Source organism: Artibeus jamaicensis, unplaced genomic scaffold (genome assembly GCF_021234435.1).
Source record: "Artibeus jamaicensis isolate MK-2021 breed Jamaican fruit bat unplaced genomic scaffold, CSHL_Jam_final contig_1803, whole genome shotgun sequence".
In the NCBI taxonomy this organism is placed as follows: Eukaryota; Metazoa; Chordata; class Mammalia; order Chiroptera; family Phyllostomidae; genus Artibeus; species Artibeus jamaicensis.
In genome coordinates, this window is record NW_026521356.1 from 4,786,178 (window position 1) to 4,803,076 (window position 16,899).

General features: G+C 52.1%; 1 protein-coding gene across 3 annotated transcripts in view; it reads left to right on the top strand.

Annotated features, from left to right (window-relative positions):
* CPNE5 (copine 5) overlaps positions 1-16,899 on the top strand; it is an 86,203-nt gene that overhangs the window by 14,243 nt on the left and 55,061 nt on the right. For all 3 annotated transcript variants that reach the window (XM_053671468.1, XM_053671469.1, XM_053671471.1), the window contains exons 2-3: positions 912-952; positions 1,652-1,698. In XM_053671468.1, the coding sequence (XP_053527443.1) occupies positions 912-952; positions 1,652-1,698 (88 nt within the window). The remainder of the gene's footprint in view (positions 1-911; positions 953-1,651; positions 1,699-16,899) is intronic.

Genomic DNA, 16,899 nt, shown 5'->3' on the forward strand with positions numbered 1-16,899 from the left:
GTACAGATGAGGAAACAGAGGCTCAGAGGGCTTGAGTCACTTCCTGTGTTGCTTCCTGCCAGCGGCAGGCCACTGGAGAATGAGGGACAGCAGTTGTGCAGGAGAGACCCTCGCCTGATCTCCCTGTGCCTCCGCTTCCACGACCGTAAGATGGGATGATGCCTGTGCACCTTGTGGGACAGGGTGAGAACTGGGAGCTTGTATTTGCGGAACACCTGGCACAGCGCCCAATCTGTGGCTGAGGTTCAAAGATCAGGAGCCGTGATTGCACAGAGGCAGGGTGGCAGGGCTCACACCTGTTAAAGACCTGCAGTCCCCAAAGGCTGTGACCATCATCTTGCTGTATGCCCGCAAGTCTGATTACCAGGGCCATGTGTTAGCTGTGGCCTTGACCACGGGAGGATCCTGTTCAATGAATCTGCATCCCCTGGGAGGTGTAATCCATGAATCCAGAAGCACAGATGGGACATGGAATAAGCTGGCTACAAGAAGAGCTGTGCCTGAGAGAACGGGACACTGGATGGATACATTTCGATGGCTTGATTGTATTTTTTGAGAGACAGACATGGAGTAAAAGGAGAGTTCCTGGAACCGGTTAAGACATTGGACAGATTGAGATTTGGCCCAAGAGTGAGGGGCTGGGGGAACCAGGGTTCCAGAGTGAGTGTGGCAATGGTGGGGCGCTAGGTAGAAAGCCACACTCCTTGGAGAGCTGAGCTGAAGACCTTCCAGCGCCCGCCCTGTCGGCTTTAATGAACGAAATCAACAGTGCAGAAGGCGCCTCCTGCTCTTGCTGTGTTGTCCGAGGCCGGGCTGGTGGCAGCAGCCTCCAGGTCTCGGTCACGGCCTGATTCCTCCGAGATCCTCCCCTCCTGGGTTCTGCTAATTCTTCCTCTCTCCCCTTCTTCCAGGAACCTTTTGGACAAAGACATGTTCTCCAAGTCTGACCCATGTAAGTCCTGCCCTGATAATAATAACAGTAACCACATCGGGGCTGATCGCAGCAGCCCCCACTGGAGTCCTTATTGAGCGTTCCGTACGTGCCCGGCACTGGTCCAGGTGCACCGAGGCTGCTTCACCAACACTGCCTGGAGAACAACCCTTCCCAGCCCCCGTACCTGTGAAGCCTCAGTGCCACCCAATGGGTTGGGAGGGCTCGGGGGTCTGGGTCTAAAGTTCTCAGCCCCAGGAAAACTGGTACAGGGTTCTAGCCCAGAGATATGCCTCTCAAGTAGGTCGTTGACCTCCTCTGGGCCTCAGTTGACCCATCAGTGAAGGGGGTGAGGATAGTAATAGGTCTTCTGAGGCCACCTCGAGCCCTAAAGGCATGAGGTGATTTTCAGATGCTTTCCTGTTCTACCTCTGCCTTCAAGTCATCCATGGTGCCCACCTGTCCACCTGCCTCACACTTCTCCCTTGCCCAGGCCTAGATGCAAACGGCCCCTGACCCCCTTCCCAAAGGGTACTCCTCCCAGACATGCCAATGTTCTGGGCCCCACTCTCCAAGTTGACCAATCCCCCCAGACCCAACACTGCTACCCAGGCCCAAGTCTCCTGAGGATCCTGACCCTCCAGAGACCCCCACTCTGAGGTACCACCTTCCTCTTGGCCTGTCTGGTGTGTTAACACGTTTTTCCTCCTCTCCTCACAGTATGTGTCATGTATACTCAAGGAATGGAGAACAAGCAGTGGAGGGAGGTAGGTCTGCCCCTTTCCCACCCCAGAAACACCAGCCTGCCCCTGACCGTAGTCCACTTATTTGTCTATCTCTGGAGACACCCCACCTGATGTTTGTAACTACAGCATCTGAACCCAAGGGAAGGATGGTCAGGTGTGCAGAGGGTGGAGTCTTGTCCTGCTGTTGCAGGACGAAACCAGTGGTGGACTGGAAACTTCCTGTCCTCAGGGAGCCCCAGTCTGGGGGAGACTGGGGACTGAAGACGCACCAGCCCAGCAGATGTCCACGGCCTGGGAAACACGGGCACCCCATGTCACACCTTGGCTCACTCACAGCGGCCATCCCGTGGTTCTGACTAATGTGAACACTGAGTTAGGTGAACCCCCTGCCCAGAAACCTTCAGTGACTCTTCTCAGCTTTGAACCAGTCCCAGCTCCTTAGCTTGGCTTCCAAGCTCTGCCAGGAACCTGGGGAGCCCCTGCCGGACGGCATGATCAGCATGAGAACAGCCAAGGAAGCTTCAGTGACATGGGGCCTGGCCAGAGCCTCCCCTGCCTGCTCCTCGTTTCCTCAAGATGTGGCCCTAGAGCAAGCAACCCAAGGGAGTGAATTTTATCCAAAAAACACGTAGGAAATACTTGCACAGGGGCTGGGCTAAAGTTTACCTTTTCACTCTCCAAGACTCTACACCAATTGAAGCGTAAACCAGATTGCAGGGGAAACATTTAACCTACTTAAATGAACTAATTACTTCTGAGGCCTTTGGCCAAGCTTCATAGAAAGCAGGAATGTGCTAATGCTTTAGTGATTCATTCAGGAAAGTGTGGCGAGGCCTCCTCAGAAGGGCACGGCTCCGCTGGAGGCTGCATTCTGTAACTGAGACTTGTTCCCACTGGGGTTGGGGTCCGGATTGTTGCCCCCGCACCTGCAGCGTACGGCAGAGGCAAACGGGGAGGCCTGGCCGTCAGACGCACCTGTGCTTCAGTTCTGACTCCAGCTCTGTCTGGAGGCAGGACCCGAGCAAGTTGCTTAACCTCTCCGTGCCTCAGTTTCCACATACTATATGGGAATAATATCCACCTTGCAGGCCTGTGGTGGGTGTAACGTGCCTGGCACGTGGTCATTGCTCGGTCAATATCATTGCACAGCATCGTCCTGAGTGTTCGGGGCCTTGCTGGCCACAACCCCATTTCAGTCAATATTTGTAACAGGAAGCATTTATGGGGTGCTGGGCAACAAGCCGGGTGCAGGTGCTGAGGACAGAGGAAGCCAGTCAGGGGAACAGCACCAGCTGGAACTTGGGAGTGTGCGGTCTGGAAGGGGAGACTCACATACATGAATGACCCCCACAGGAAATGGTGAGAGGTGTCCTTGAGAAGAGAACGGGAGTTCAGAGGAGAGAAAGTTACTGCCGTGTTCATAGCTCATTGGATTTTTTAAAATGGAATTTGACTGAACACAAGCTGTCTGGCTACGGGGCGCGTGCTGTGGAAAAGAGGAGGCTGTGGGTGCAAGGGAACTTCACGGGTCTTGTGATCCAATCTCCTCACTTGAAGAGGGCACAGGACAAGCTTCAGGAGGCTGAATCAGCGAGTTGGAGCCCAGTGCAGCGGAACGGCCACCTCGGGGGACACAGCATGGGGCCCGGCAGCAGGGACTGTGGCATAAGCAAAGTATGGGGGAGGCCGGGATCGGCAGGTCAGGCCAGGTCCCGGGTAGCTGGAGGATGGATGTAATAAAGAACTGTTTATAAAGGAGTGGGCAGGTTTCAGGGAAACCAGTGAGGGGTGATGAATCACAAGGCTGGCGACAGTGGGGAGCCTGAGGGGGTGAAGGGGCTTCCAGACAGGAGCAGGGACCCTCAGTGGAGGGACGCTGTTAGCCTAGGCAGCCTCACTCTCTTCCCACCCTCTGCTCTCTGCCAGCACTTCCCATTGGCGGAACCCACTGGAAGACCTAGGGGTTGGGGGGAACTTTGATGTGGTCTATGCGAGTCAGCCTCCTGGGCACAGAGCAGAGTAGAGGATCCGAGGGACAAATGGGGACACGGGAACAGACAGCGAGCAGATGAGTGGGGCTGGTGTTCAGAGTGTGGACGGGTAAAACAGAGGAGGAGGCAGCTGAGTGGGGCTCATGGCTGTTCGGCTGAGGACAGGAGGGGTCATGGGGTCAGAATCCAGAGCAAGAGGGGTCCTAGAGATCAGGGAGGCGGACTCCATCTCCCAGAGGCAGTGAGCACTGTGCCCAGCCTTCAGGGGTGACAGTGGCAGCAGGACTCAGCCACAGGTATTGTTGGGGAGGGGAGAATCTCCCCCGCCCATACCACCTCTCTTGAGTTCTTAGACCAATAATACAACTGACACCAGATTAACAGGAGAAAAACCGACTTGATATGTGTGCGTGGGAGATCGTAATTGATGATGCGCTCTGAAATGACGATGCTCTCTAGAATGGTGAGCCAGCACCTTTTTTATACTTTGTAGGCAAAGGAACAATAGATTTGGGGAGAAATAACAGGACAAAGGTGAAGTTTGGGTGCTCGTTACTGAGGAATGCAAACCAAGTTTGGGCTTGGGGAGTAGATTAGGAGAGGAGTGACAAGCTTGGCTTGGGCAAGCTTTTTTGGCCCTGCATCCTTGACTCCACAGATAGGGTGTTGCTCTTAGCCCCCTGCAGCCAGGAGGACACTTTCACGGCAGAGACTTATTTCCCGTATTCAGCGTGACAGGGATAGGTCCACGTGCCCCTCTTGCACTGGCTGCCTGTCAGGTTACTGATTCCGAGTGATCCTTACATTACTGTGGGGCATGTGGGGGCCACCCGCCCCGGGCCCCGGCAGCAGCCCTAGAACACAGGCTTCAAGCTATTTTGGAGAAGAGAAGATGCACTCAGACATACTGAGGTCCTCCTTCTGTGCCTGATTCTGTGTATGACACCCAGAGGAAAGTATTAGGAATAGAGAATTTAAAGAAAAACCCAGATCCCTCCCTATGGAACTGGCCCTGGGATGGAAGACCGCCTTCGACAGTGAGCAGAGACCAGTTACCACCACTCCACTTGCTGGCTCACTGCAAACATCTGTTACTGGAATCTTTCCTCCCTGTGACCAGAGGGAGTCAAGCTCAGGCCCTCCAGTTCCTCTAAGTCAATGTTCCTCTAGGCAGGGCCCAGACCCCAGGTTTGTACAAGGCGGCAGAGGATGAAAACTGTTCTCGCAGCCCCTGGCTGCTGGGTTGCAGCTGATTTTAACTGTTTCGGTCATTTTAATGCCTTCCGAGAAAGCTCCATCATCCCGGCACCTAAATGTGTCACTGCCTTTTATGAAAATTGACTTAAGATGGGATTTTAACCCAGGAAATAGAGCACTATTTGCATCAAGTCCTGCCAGAGCCTTCTGCATGTCCCAGGGGAAGGAAGGATGAGCAGGTTGGAAGGGTCCCAGAAACACTCTTAGCAGGAGGAGAAACATAATAGGGAGTGCCTCTTGGTTTCCCATTTAAAAGTGTAGGCGGGGGGCTGGTCCTTGCCCTTCCCTTGCCAGGTGGCTGTCCTGGCTAAGGCCCCTTAGTAAGGAGGAGAGGGTTTTCCCAAATCTTAGGGTATCCCTCTGATAGACCCGTACCACCGGCAGGGTACGCCCACACGTCCCTACCGGAGCACTCAGTCTATTCCCGAGCAGGCTCAGCCCATTGAACATTTTAGCACCAGCTGGGGATGACGGTTCATCGCCTTGTATTTGGAACAATATTATCACAGCACCCTGACGTGGGCCTTCACATACCGTCGGCTCAGTGAGCTGTGACAGGGAGAATGCTGGGGACACAGGAGGGACCAGGCACTGTTTACACGCAGCAGAGCTCACTTTCAGTTCAGGGAGGTGACAGTGACAGCCATATGATGCTGATGGCATGCACCTGTATGACAGTAACGTGTGGGTCTGTTCTGAGCACTTAACCCTCACAACCCTACAAGGGAGGTATTATTATTATTAATTTTATTAGTGTCTGTCCCATTTCACGGAGGAGCAAACTGAAGCACAGTGAGGTTAATGGGAAGATGGTTTCTAGAACATGACGTAAAGACTGTAGCAGTTCTACGTGAAGGGCAAACCTCCCTTGTTCCGAGTTCTGCCCTCCGTAGATGCACAAAGTTGATCTTCTCTTCCCTGTGGTCTTTTCCTCACTGTCTGAAGTCTGCTCACAGGGCCCTGTTAGCCTGCTTTGGGGCAGACTTCGGAGTGTGACCGTTTCTATCAGTAGTTTCTGTTTGTGTCACTGTCTCTCGTCCCTTATCTACCCAGGCACGCCCCTCCCCAGGTCTCTGCATTCTGTGGGTCTGTTTCTCAGGGTCATGTACCCGTCTGTGCTATCCAGTGTCCAGTGGCCTTTGTGACAGCTGTCTTCAACGTTCTTCACATCAAGTTTCGGGGCTCCTGTGTGTTTCTCACATGAACCATTGTTCACAAAGGATTCCCTCCGCTCAGATTTGGAAATTGAGTTTTTGAGTCTAAATGTGATTTTACATTCATCTCTATTGTGGGTCATTTGGTAGAACCAGTCTGTTGTATGGCCTGTGAAGATCACATTGAATTACAATTGCATTCAGCGTCCTGGTTCTGTCTCCAGGTCCTGGGCCAGCTGTCGTCGTTGCCCAGGTGAATGGTGGGCGGGAGTGCGGGGCGGGGGTTGGGGGGGGACCCTCCAACAGAGCCCAGACAGGCCTCAGTTCTCCTGTTGACCTTTGGGGTGTGCTGTTCGGCCACCTAGGGTTCACAAAACTTGTTATAACCCACCCTATATTTCTCTACCTGGTCCCTAAGGACACCACGAATAACAGTCAGATGCCTTGTCAGGTGAGGCCCTGGACTTGACGTCCAAAACCCTGCACATTCCCATCCCAGTTCTGATATTTGCTATGTGACCTGGGTGTGGTATTTACATTCTCCAACTCTCAGCTTACTCACATGTAAAGTGGAATTAAGAGACCTTCTCGGGAAGGCTAAGTAAGTTAATATTTTCAAAATGCCTGGAAATATCAATTGCGATGTGACATCGCCCAGTTTGAGTATTCGGGTGCTCCATCTCCATGGAAATGGCCACACTTGGAGGTCCTCTGACCTAAACCAAGTCTTCCCTTATCAGGAGTGCAGAGTGACAGCCAGCATTTCTGAATACTCAGGTTTCCTGTAACACCGGAGTCCCCTGCTCAGCCTGGGGCTGCAGCACCTGAAGTCCAAGGAGTGAGGGCTTCCAGGAAGAGAGGGGCTTGAAGGGCAGTATCCCAAGCCCGTGTGGGAAGGGTCTCTCATCCGGGCTCTTGCAGGAAAGGCCGCACCCAGGGATATCATCATCACTGTGTCGTGCCCACAGAGCACCACACCTTGGCACGCCGGCTGCCAGGCGGCGGCCGCTGCCAGTGCGGGATCCCTGCTCTCGGTGCGTTTGTCCCCTCCTGTGTTGTCCGGGGGCACCTCCTCTCAGTCTGCCCGTGAGAACTTGCCTGTCTGCGTGGTGGTCTTTCTGCCTCCTGCCCCCTTCCAGACCCCCTCCATGCTCCCTGCTCAGGCTGCGAAGGTCGCCCACGCTCACCCCTGGCAGGCAGTGTCCTGGTTCCTTCTCTCTCCTCTGGTTCCTCCTGGACAGAAAAGGGCTTTTCTCTGGTTCCAGTGGCTCTTACGACCTCAGCTCAGGGTTCCACCTGGCCCCCAAGCCTCTGAGATGAAACTTCTTAGCCTGGTGTCAGAACCTTTCCTACTTGGATACCCTCGGAATGGCCATAAGAAAGGACCTACCTCTGATTCGGGTCCTGCTGTGTGCTCTGCTGGCTCATCCAGATGCTGCAGCGACCTGTGAGGAGATGTGACTGGCCCACGTCACAGACGGAAACTAAGGCTGGGAAAGAGGAAGTGGCTTGTGTCAGGCTGCACAGCTCATGGGTGCAGAGTTGGAATTCGCATCGGTTATGAAGCCATCTAACCCCATTGGCTGTCCCCAGCTTTCGGGCCTTTGGGGCAGATACCAGCAGCCACCCACAGTCAGAGGTGGGTGCAGGCCCAGCACCGCTCCGCACAACCTCAACACCTGGGCCTACACGGCCACAGAAGCTGCTCTCGGGCTGATTTCTGCCACAGGCACCAGCAGGTTAGGTTGAACCATGTGGATTTGCAATTTGAAAATGTTGGCAATTTCATATGGTCTCATGGTTTGGTTAGACTCTAGTCTAATATGAGCAAGTTGCCCCAGTCACACTCTGGTCCTTGTAAGCTCAGTGATGTCTCAGGGTCTCTTGCCTGAAAGGCTCCCTGAAGGCAGACATGGGACGAAGCTCAGTGTTGGTGCGATCAGGCCACCACAGCCTCTGTTTGTGGGAGCGCCCAGGGGTGTCAGAATCCAGACCCACTCCCAAGGCATAAGAGCCTTGGTGTCTACAGGTTCTCATGCCCAGTTCGTGCAAGTGCTCAGGGGCTCGTTCAACACTTCTAACCTCCCCGTGTGTCTCTGCACCTTCCTAGTGGCTGTGAAACATCACTGTTAACTCCCCCCTGTTAACAGGGTTCTCCAGGGCCCAGGGATTTCCTTTTAAGCAGCATCTTTCAAATGTAACTCCCATGCCTAGGATGGAGGAAATTCATTTAAAAAATAACAAAATAATAGACTATAGACAATAAAAAAAGACCCAAGCTATTTGACTCCAGGCTTTTCCCACCCTACCTCACGGCCTGTTACCCACCTTCTTCCTCGCTCTGTCCCTCCCCTGCACCCAGACCGTCGGGTGGACTTCCTGCCCTCATCTGTCCTTCCGGAGGAAATCCTCCAGCCATGTCCGTGCCTTTATCTGACTCCGCTCCACCTTCAGTGCTCTCTGAGCCTCCCAGACAGCCTCTCCCAGCAGCCGACATTGGTCTCCATGACCCCAGTTGTTTAAGAATCGGAGACTCAGAGTCGACCAAAGTGTTCAGAACATCTGCTGTGTAACAGCAGCCTCCTTACTGACCGAGCGCCTGCTGTGCAGCTGGCATCGCATACTCATCGTCCCCAGTCCTTATGACCACCCTGTGGCCAGGTGCAGATTATCCCCAGACACAGAGAAGTGAAGAAACCGGCCCCGGGTGACACGGCTAGAAACTGGGGTTCTCTCCCTGTTGAACCAGAGGAGGGGCGGTTCTTGGGCAGTTCTTGGAAGTCAGACAGGCCTAGACTTGTGTGACCTTGTACTAGACATTTATCCTCTCTGAGCCTCAGTTTCCTCATCTGTAAAGTGGGCAACTAGCAATACTTACCTCCTGGATTGTCTTGAGGATTAGAGGTAACACAGGACAAGCTGGAGGAGCCAGGTAGGCACCGGTAACAGACAGCTCTCCTTGATAGTATCACCAATGGGCTGTGGGAGCAGAGCATGTACCTGTCTGTTTACACACTTTATTCTATAGATAGGCCTGTGGAGGCCAAAGGAAGAGAGAGAACTTGAATGGGACTCTGGTATCCTCCTGGGTGCAAAGCAGGGAGTTCCCTGTCCTTAGAGACCATATGGGGAGTTGGGGAGACCAGACACAGACATAGAATGGTTTAAAAGCCTCATTTTCCTTCATCTTGATAAGTGTATTAGTAAAGCTCCTCTAGAAAAACCCACGTGTCAGATTATAACTAGATCAAGAGCCCTCCTAATAGGTTAGAGGTGAATTCTCAACACTTCACAGCAGGGAGAGATCCAGGAAGGCTGGGAGCCTTCCTGGAGGAGGTGGCACTTGAAGGATGGTGGGAGAAGGAAAGTACTGCAGGAATGGGGCCTGACAGGAGCGAAGCCTGCCGGGGAGAATGCCCTGTGTGCCGGTGAGATGGCAGTGACTCAGTCTGACTGGCCCATAGTGGCGGAGAGAGGTGAGAGGTCAGCTCAGGGCAGAGGGCGGTGCCTCACTGTTGGGAGTGTGGGTCTTAGATTTAATCACAGTTTCTGGAGTCGGTGAACAAGCATTTGTTGAGCACCTACTATATGCTATATACTGGTCCAGGCACATAGTGGAGTACAAGACGGTCAGAGTCTTTGCTCTGGAGAGCTTAGTGTAATCAGCCAAGAAACTGGATAATTTTAGGGATTGATTGATAAGTGCTGCGAAAAAGTGTAATGCGACAGAGTGACCGGGGAGATGGGGCTGCTTTAGTTAGAGGGGTTGAGGGAGACCCTTCTGAGGGGCTGGTGCCACTGGAGTTGAGTGGTGCCATGCGTAAGTCTGGGAGGCGGTGTCCCAGTAAAATGGGGCCCCAACGCCCGCTCATTGGAGTAAATGACAGTCACTCAGCACAGTGCCTGGCTGTGCCCAATGCTTGTAAATATTATACTTATATACTACCATCAGACAGAGCTGGGGGAAGGCTCTGCCCCCTGTGCTGCCGCTTCTTTGACGGAAGGACAACTGACAGTCCTACTGCCCTGTGCGGTCTCCACATCAGCAGCACCCCCTTCCCCCGAGCCTTACCACACCCTGGGTGAGGAAGCAGAGGCACGGAGGGGCCCTTGCTTTGCCCAGGGGCTTCCTAGAAAGTGGCAGAGCTGGGGTCTGACGTGGTCCGGTTCCCTGCTCCCCCCATCTGCCCGGTGTGGACTTTCAGAGTGGCCTTTTCTGGCTCCGGAGTTGGAGGTGGTGCCTCAGGGGCCAACTGTGAATCTGTGTGTGACTCCTGTCCCTTCCCCCATTCGGGCAGAGGTGTGTGCTCGTTCTGGGCAATACATTAGCAGGGAGCCCACAGTTTCATTTGAAGAAAGGAGTTTGCTATCCCAGTAAACCCTGAGGTTCCAGGCCAGGTCCCTTGGTGGCTGACCGATCTGTTTACTCTTCTGTGTTAGCGTCCAGCTGCACTTTACAGCTGTGGCTGAGATGTTGAGAGCGTGGGCTCCGAAGTCAAGGTGACTGGGTCCAAATCCCGGCTACCACCTTCCCAGCAAAGCTCTTTGGCCAAGTGCTTAGGCTTAGGAGCCTGCTGTGAGGACTAGATGAACTAATTCATGTGAAGTGCCTAGCACGAAGAAAATGTTCAATAATGGCTCTTCTTATAAGCAGCCCTGAGTGAGCGACCAGTGCTTTACCTGAAGGAAGGAACTACTGATGGCATTTCGGACATCCCGATGCCATTTGTTAGGAGCTGTGGATGTTAGGAATGTGCTGGGGGACAAGCGCCTCTAGGGCAGGGCTTGCTCAGGCCCCTCCCCCCACATGCTGCAGCCAGACCCGGGCTCAGCGTGCAGCCTCCAGGGGACAGGCTGGTGGAGAGCAGTTTGCCAGCAGCTTGGCAGTCAGGCTTATTGGTAAAAGGGTTATTTCCCCAGGAGCTGGGATAATTTAACAGATCATCTGGAACAATGGCTAATTAGGAACTAAGCTTTTAGGCTGGAAGTCTTTCATTATAAGCTTGGTAAATTTTCACAGGCCACTGCTGGTGTCTGGGGCCGGAGGGGGAACCTTCTCTGTGTAGCTCTGGGCACCGGGAAGGCCGCTGCTGGCCTCCTCGCTCATCTTTGCCCTTCCTCACCCGGAGGCCTCAGCAAAACAGGGAGGGGACTGGGAGGCCCGCAGGCCGAGAAGTCATGGTTCTCTCTGTGTGACTTCAGGCAAGCTCTTTCCTCACTCTGGGCCTGGTTTTCTCCCCACTCTACAAGGAGGGGTGGCTACAGAATCCCGAACCCCTCCAGTGTGAGAACCTGAGAGAACTTTCTAGATCCAAGATGGTTGTGGGTCTGGAAACAGGTTTTCTATGCTCCTGTCCACGGGCCATGCCCTCCCTCCAGGTGCCCAGACCTCGGGCCTCCTCCTCCCCAGCCCTGGGTGCCCATCCTGGCGCTGTTCCTAGAGCCAAACACATTCTCTTTTCCTATTTCTGTTTAAGTTGGATAGCTTTCTGGCCTCCAGTTTAATCACGGTGAACATGATTGATGAGGGGCCAGGGCTAGGCTCTGAAGCAGGGCTTTTAGAACCCCTCAGTGAAGGAGCCATCCGTAATGTATGAAAATTATAGGGGCGCTTCAGCTGGGGAAGGGCGCGCAGCTTTGTGGTGGAGAGCAGTCTGTCAGCCCTGGCCTCCTGTCCCGGCCAGCCCAGTCACCGGGGGCTTTGCAGCTGGGGGGAGGTCTCCAAGCTTCACCCAGCTGTAATTTGTAAAAAGGCAAGAGCTGCTTAAATCAGGACCACTAAGATTGTTATGCTTGCAGAGCTACCCACTCATTACTGAGGCAGGGGACCATGGTGATGCTGTCACTCCCAGGAGCCCTGGACGCCCTTCCTCATGGCTGGGGGCCACTGGGAGGTCCTTCATCTATAAAATGGGGACGACAATAATATGGGCTCCACTGGGTCAGCGGGGGGTTAAATGAGATCCTGGATGTGTGGACGTGTTTCGAAGATGAGAAGTCATGACACAAAGCAGAAGGAGGAGGAGGATTTGATGGAAGGAAGAAAACTGAAAGGAATGCTGACAGGCTTCTGGGAGAACAGGGCACTCCTGTGACCTCGGCTCTTGTCATAGCCCTTTTCTTTCTTTTTTAAATGTATGTATTTATTTTTATTTTTCATTTTTTCAATTATATTTTATTAATTTTGCTATTACAGTTGTCCTGATTTTTCCCTTTGCCTCCCCTCCACCCAGCACCCTCTACTCCCTTAGGCAATTCCCCCACCATTGTTCATGTCCATGGGTCATGCATATAAATTCTTTGGCTACTACATTACCTTTACTGTACTTTATATCCTCATGGCTATTCTGTAACTACCTGTTTGAACTTCTTAATCCCCTTACCTCTTCATCCATTCTCCCCTTCCCTCTCCTATCTGGTAACTAATTTCTTTTCTCTTGCTGCTTTTAAAAGTCTCTCTTTAACCTTTGGCTTTTTAATAATGATGTGTCCTGAAGTGGGCCTCTTTGCATCCCTCATAATTGGGACTCTCTGCACTTCCTGGACTTGCATGTCTATCTCCTTCACCAAATTAGGGAATTTTTCTTTCACTATTTTTGTGGATAGATTTCCAATTTCTTGTTCTTTCTCTTCTCTTTCTGGTACCCCTTTGAGGCAAATGTTAGACCTCTTGAAGTTGTCCCAGAGGCTGTTTATACCATCCTCATTTTTTTGGATTTTTTTTTCTTATTGCTCTGTGTGCTTGTTATTTGCTTCCTTATGTTCCAAATCATTGATTTGATTCTCAGCTTCATCCATTCTACTGTTGCTTCCCTGTAAATTGTTCTATGTTTCGATTAGTATATCCTTCATTTCTGACTGGGTCTTTTTTATGCTGCTGAAGTCCTTACTAAATTCCTTGAGAATCCTTATAAATAGTGTTTTGAACTCTGCATCTGAAAGATTGCTTATCTCCATTTCATTTAGCTCTTTTTCTGGAGTTTTGATCTGTCCTTTCATTTGAGCCATGTTTCTTTGTCTCCTCATTTTGGCAGCCTCGCTGTGTTTGGTTCTATGTATTATCTGGAGCTGTTTTGACTCTGTGTCTTGTTAGTGTGGCCTAATGTAGTAGGTGTCCTCTAGGGTACAGTGGCACAGTCTCCCCTGTCACCAAAGCTGGGTACTCAAGGTGTACCCTTCATGTGGGCTGAGTACATTCTCCTCTTGTAGTTGAGCCTTGGTTGCTGTTAGCAGATCAATGGGTGGGATCAATGCAGCCATCTAGCCAGCTGCAAGGACAGGCTGTGACAAGTCTCTGCCATCTATGAAGGATCAGCTATGCAGGGGGCAGGGTGGTGGTGCTCCAACGTGGTCCGTAGCCGTCCACTGGGTGGGTTGGCCATGTGGTTTCCTGGGTGGTGCAGGACAAGGTCCACGCCCACCAGTGTTTTGCCTAGGGCACCCTGCCTGAGCCACAGAACAATCCGGAATGGCTGCTACTGGTGCTGGGCTGGGAGATTCCCAGGTGAAGCCAAGCTGTAACTCTAAACTGGCTGCTGCTAGAGCTCACTGAAGCTAGATGCTGCTTGTTTGATAGGATTTAGAAGGCAAAACCAGCTATTCTTATGGAAAAGCAGTTTGGGTAGGCCCATGAATTGGGTGGGGTAGAGCCTCTACTGATCTCCAAAGTGGGTCACACAGTGTCAGGTTGATGGAGTCTCATATATGGCACCAGCTTGCTGACTCTGCGTGGGGAGGGCTCAGCAAAGGGACAATGGCCTCCACTCACCCTGATGCCAGATACTCAGTCTCTCCCTGTATATACCACTGGTGCCCTTCAAGCTGCCATTCTGGTGCTGGAGCTCAGAGGGAGCAAGTCTGAGTAGGTGAGTCTGTGTGTGTTCCCCAAGAGGAAATGTTTGGGGCTTCAACAGCCTCCTTCACTGACTCAATCCCTGCTGGTTTTTGCAACCAGAAGTTGTGGGAGCTTTTCTTCCTGGCACTGGAATCCTGGGCTGGGGGGCCTGGTGTGGATCTGGGACTCCTTGCTCCCAAGATATCCCTCCCGAATTTTTATCCATGTGGGTGTGGGGCCAGCCCATTCTTCATCCATGTGCCTCGTACCTCCTACCAGTCTGGATGGATGTGGTTTCTTCAATTCTGTAGTTGTCAGACTTCCATTCAACTAGATTTCTAACATTCCTGAGTAGTGGTGGTTCTATATTTGAGTTGTCATTTTGACGTGGTTGTGAGAAGAGGTGGGCCGTGTCTCCCTACAACACTGTCTTGACCAGAAGCCCCTCACAGCCCTTAATCAGCAGTGTGACCTCTGTCCGAGCACCCCAACCCCCTTTCCTCTTTCCTGCTTCTCTTTTCTCATTGGCTGAGAGGATTTGGTTCCTTCCAGCTCTGAGATCTTTAGGTTCTAGGTCAACTTGTTAATCAATGAATGTTTATGGAAATCACAGGAGGGATCAGGGCTGTGTGTGTGTATGTGTGAGTACAGGGGCTTTAGAAGGGATGGGGGCGAGCAGAGGTATAGGTCAGGGACACTCACTGGTGCCACCTGACCCCACAGACCCCACAAGAAGAGTCAACAAGGTAGAAGGGACAGTAGGCACTAAAGAATTCAGAGGTTGGGCTAGTGGTGAGAAGAAAAAATAGTGGTAAAGACTGGATAGAACATAGTTCCGGCCTCATTCTTTGTATTAACCTCTTCTTGGTTAGTGACTACCTCAAATCCTTATTGACATGGAGCCAAATCTGCCTGGGTTCAAATCATCTCCCTACTACCCACTTGCTGTGTCTCTGAGTTTCATCTTAGTTAATTTATCTGTAAAATGGGAATAGTATTAGTATTGCCTAATAAGATTGTCGTGAAGATTAAACAAGTTATTATACGGGAAACAGTTGATGTCTGGCACAGAGCAGGGCTACAGGAGGGCTGCGTGAGGGCTCTCACAGGTGCTGAAGGGCAACATGCAGACACGGCGGTACTTCTCACACATTCCTTTCTATCTTCCTCTGGAGAAGGAATGGTTTGTTCTGAATTAGCAGTCTCTGAGCGGTTTCCATGTTGTCTCATGTGGATAATGAGCAACAGACTGTGCCAGTGGGGGTCCTGGGCTCTTGGCCCGGCTTCCCCTCTCCGCCACCCTGCCTCTGGGCAATGGTGAGGAGCTGACTCAGGTGTTGGGAGACTTCGCTGAGTTGCTTGCAGTCTCTCGCCTTACCTGTCTTACCCGGGTTCTTGCTCTCAGCCCTGCCCTTGGCCCTTACCCCAGGGCGGTTTGGAGGGACAGTTGCCCTCCTACTCCCCTAAGTTCCGACACGCGCATGATGCTTTAGTCCTCAAAGAGGTTTCCAGTTGCCTCCCCTTTGAGGGTCTCACTGTAGCTGATGACATGTAGTTAATGCTGCTTCGTTGATATTCTCAAGGCTTAGTCGTGAGTTGTTAGGACCTCTTGGGAGACACTTTTGTGGAGTGACAAGAGCTTTTCCTTCTGGGTTTTGTTGCCAGGGGAGCTTTCGAAGGTGAATGAATACCCTAATTTCCAGGCTTCTTTCTCTGTTGTATTTTCTTTCTCCCCTGGGAGACTGCCCAGCCCCTGGGATCAGGGAGGCCCTCCTCACCTAGATGGATGGCTCTGTCTCTCCCATTACACACCACAGCCCACCCCGTCCACACTCCCCCGCCTACCCTGGGGCTCTCTACATCAGAATCACTTGGTAAAACAAAGATTTGGGGGCTTCTCTTCAGCTTTGTTGATCAGAGAATGCCTGTGCCCCAGATTGTGGGCAACTTGAGCCCCCCTGCCCCCATCTTCAGACCCCAGAGTATGGACACAGGGGTTCAGAAGGACTGGAAGGCGGGACTGATAGGCCAGGGAGCTGGGAGAGTGTGCAGGGCCGCCTTGGCTGTGATTGCAGGTGGTAAGGGGCTAACCCTCCCTCCCCTGCTCCCCCCGTCATACAGTCAGACCACCTGCCTTCTCGTGCTTCCTGCTGCTCGCACCTCATGCCGAGTCCCTTTCCACTTGAAAACTCCACAATTCTGGGTAAAATGAAATACAGCCACATTGATTTTTTTGAACATCAGCTCAGTTGTGTTCATACCATCATTAATAGGAGTATAAATCGGCCCTGACAGGGACCTGGAGGCTTCTTGGATTTTAAAATTCAAGTTTTCGCATGTTTTCTCTTTGTTATTAGCCCAAGTAATGAAGGCTATAAACACCTTTAGGAAGTCTCCAGGCTGTAGATTTCCCAGTCCTTTGTGATGTGCACATGTTAATTACCCCTGCATCCTGATAATTCATCACTGCCCAGCCCCGAGGGCTTGTCCCCTTTCCTGCTCCAGGAGGTGTTGGGGTCCTTGGAGAGCCCCCCACTGCCTGCCCCCCCACCCCGTGTCCTATTTCCAGGGGAACTCCATTTTCTTCTCCAGCAGAAATCAATCTCTGGGGAATTCCCATCTATTGAAGCTTCGAGTGCCATTTGCAAAGCAGCCCTGTCATCTCCCCTAACGGGTGTTTTCCTTGGAGCCTCTGCCAGCAGTGGGGTGGGGACAGAAGTGTGCGACGCAATGCTTTCTCCTTCTCGTCTGGGCTTTATTCGAAATCTTGCCAGAGGAGTTTTTAAAGGTGTTCGACAAAGGCAGCCCATCACCATTTCTCTCTCCCTCTTTCCCTCCCTCCCTCCCTTCCTTCCTCTCTCTCTAAAATCAATGAATACACCTTTGGGTGAGGACTTTTTAAAAAGTAAAATGATTAATCCTGTACGAATATAAAATGAACACATAGCAAACGTTTCTTTAACTCATTAATTAATGAAGGAACCAG